General features: G+C 67.7%; 2 protein-coding genes across 2 annotated transcripts in view; both read right to left on the reverse strand.

Moving 5' to 3' along the window:
• EMIHUDRAFT_458424 (hypothetical protein) overlaps nucleotides 1–1,289 on the reverse strand; it is a gene marked incomplete at its 3' end in the record, with an annotated part of 2,078 nt that extends 789 nt beyond the window's left edge. Inside the window, exons 1-2 of the mRNA XM_005773638.1 lie at nucleotides 439–1,289; nucleotides 174–233 (exon numbers count right to left, since the gene is read on the reverse strand). Of these exons, the coding sequence (XP_005773695.1) occupies nucleotides 174–233; nucleotides 439–1,218 (840 nt within the window). The 5' untranslated portion in view covers nucleotides 1,219–1,289. The remainder of the gene's footprint in view (nucleotides 1–173; nucleotides 234–438) is intronic.
• Nucleotides 1,290–1,606: 317 nt separating this feature from the next.
• Nucleotides 1,607–2,262, reverse strand: part of EMIHUDRAFT_241459 (hypothetical protein) — a gene marked incomplete at both ends in the record, with an annotated part of 5,076 nt that continues 4,420 nt past the window's right edge. The window contains 2 exons of the mRNA XM_005773639.1: nucleotides 1,607–1,874; nucleotides 2,034–2,183. Of these exons, the coding sequence (XP_005773696.1) occupies nucleotides 1,607–1,874; nucleotides 2,034–2,183 (418 nt within the window). The remainder of the gene's footprint in view (nucleotides 1,875–2,033; nucleotides 2,184–2,262) is intronic.

Raw genomic sequence — 2,262 nt, forward strand, 5'->3', positions numbered from 1 at the left:
AAAAGAAAAGAAATAAGAGAAAAGAGAAAAAAGGATAGGAAAAAAAAAAAAAAAAGAAAAAGAAAGAGGAAAAGAGAGAAAGAATGGGAAAAGATGAGAGGGTGGGGAGGCAGGGAGGGTGGGGAGGGTGCCACAGACAGACGCGTGTCCTCTCCCTGGCGAGGTGCCTGCACAAGCACCGCGTTGCCTGCCAAGCTCGCCGCTGCTAGAGGGGTGAACCCCTCGTCGTCTGCCTGCGAGTCGCGGGAAGTTGGCGGGCGTCTCTGGCGCGCAGGGTGGCGGCGCGGGCGGCAGCGGCGAGGGTGGCAGCGAGGGGCGGGGCGCGAGGGCGGGGCGAGATGGGAGAGGGAGGGGGGGGGGGGCTCGGCGTGACTCGGATGGAGCGGCGGCGAAACACGGCCGGTCGGGGTCTGGGGCGGCAGTTGTAGGCAGCTGCGCCTTCCGGAGGGAAGCGCCGAGGCGCAGCAGCGCCGCCGCCCACAGCGCCTGTCTGGCCGTCGGCCGTCCGTCGCACACGTGGCGCAGCAGCGTCCTGCCGCCGCCGAGGTCGTCGTCGACGGCGCAGCCGGCCGACTGCAAGGCGAGGCGCAGCTGCGCCTGGAAGGCGGCGGCGTCACCAGACACCTCGGCCGCCTGCAGCGCGGCGAGGACGTACTCCTTGTAACGCGCCGCGCGCACACTGTACTGCTGCGTACTGAACGCCTCGAGCAGGTCGAGGCCGGAGATGGCGGGCGCGGGTGGCGGCGCTGGTGGCGGCGCGGGCGGCGGTACGGGCGGCGCGGACGGCAGCGCAATGGGCGCAAGCAGTTTGCGTGCACAGCATGGCGCGCTGGCCTCCGCCTCGGTCGCCTCGGTCTCGGCAGTGGGTCTGACCGTCTCATCGGCGGGCGGCGTCTCGACTGCGCTCGCGTCCACGCCGAGAAAGGAGTAGAGCTGGCTGTGATCGCGGCTGATTATGAGGGCTTGGCGGAGGTAGCCCTGCAGGAGTGCGGCGCGCTTCTGCTTGATGCGCTCGCCGTGAAAGAGGCGCTTCCTGTCGGGGAACCCGAGGCCCGGCAATGCGAGAGATCGGTGCAGAAAGAGCCACGCCGAGAAGCGGCGCGACACTACTACGGAAGGGCTGCCGCGATCGAGAAGGGTCTCAACTCGGTACCGAGTGTGGCCGAGGTTGTCGTCGTGGCCGGTCACTAGCACGGAGGTGATTGTAGCGGGCGCCATCCACGAGTAGTGGCTTTCGTGCAAAGGCTCTGGCGGTCAGACGCGAAGCCGTTATCCGGCCTGACATGGCGCGTCAACGATTTTCTTTTTTGCGAGCTCTGAAGCTCTATCGCCAAGGACGGAGGAAAGGACCATGAAGACAAACTGGCGGAAGATAGAAAGCTGCAGGAAAGTGCGTTCCGAACCCTAGGGTGGCGTACGGCGTCCTCGAAGGACCGACACGATTTGGGAGGCGCGTCCCGGGAGACGCACACACAGGTAATACGTGGCGGACAACGCCGCCTCCCCCCCAAAACAAACAATCCTAGAGTTAGACAGCAGTGCTGTTCAGCAGTCAAGGAAGGCACGGCAGGGAAATTGGTGATGGTGTGTCGTTTCCGCTCAGGCGTCAGGGCCCACCGAAGCCGAACTTGACCCACTTCCCCGCGTGCCCCGGCTTCGCATCCATGCCCGTCGCCGTGGCCACAGCGGCCCGCTCGGCGCTGTCCAGCCCGAGCAGAAACTCGATGTCGTCGAAGCCCTCGGAGTCAAACGCGGCGGCGTAGGACTGCAGCCCGATGCGCCCGAGCGCCTCGGCGACGGCCGCCATGCCGCCATTGTTGGGAGGCGCCTCCTTGTGGACGGTGCGGCCGTCGGGCAGGAGCTCGAAGAGGCGGCTCGGAGGCAGGGAGGGCGCGGGAGGGGCAAAGAAGGAGGAGGAGGCGGCGGCGGCGGCGGCGGCGGCGGCGGGAGCGGAGGAAGGGGCGGCGGGCTCTAGCGCGGGCGCAGCGGCAGACTCGCGCGGGCGCTTCGCGGGGCGCGGCGGCGCCGCCGACCCGTCCTCACCGACTGCCCGCGCATACGCCACCGCCGCCTCCACCGCGGTGCCGAAGCCGCCGATGTAGACCTCCTTGCCGTCCACCTTGTGCCGCGCCTTGAAGCGGCCCGACACCTGCTTGCGCACGCCTAAGTAGCCGGTGCTGTTGCTGCTCGAAAGGTGCAAGCGCAAGCCCCTCCGCCTCTGTCGCCACCGCAGGAGGCTGGTACTCGCCGACCGCGCGCGCG

This window comes from Emiliania huxleyi, assembly GCF_000372725.1.
Source record: "Emiliania huxleyi CCMP1516 unplaced genomic scaffold EMIHUscaffold_332, whole genome shotgun sequence".
In the NCBI taxonomy this organism is placed as follows: Eukaryota; Haptophyta; order Isochrysidales; family Noelaerhabdaceae; genus Emiliania; species Emiliania huxleyi.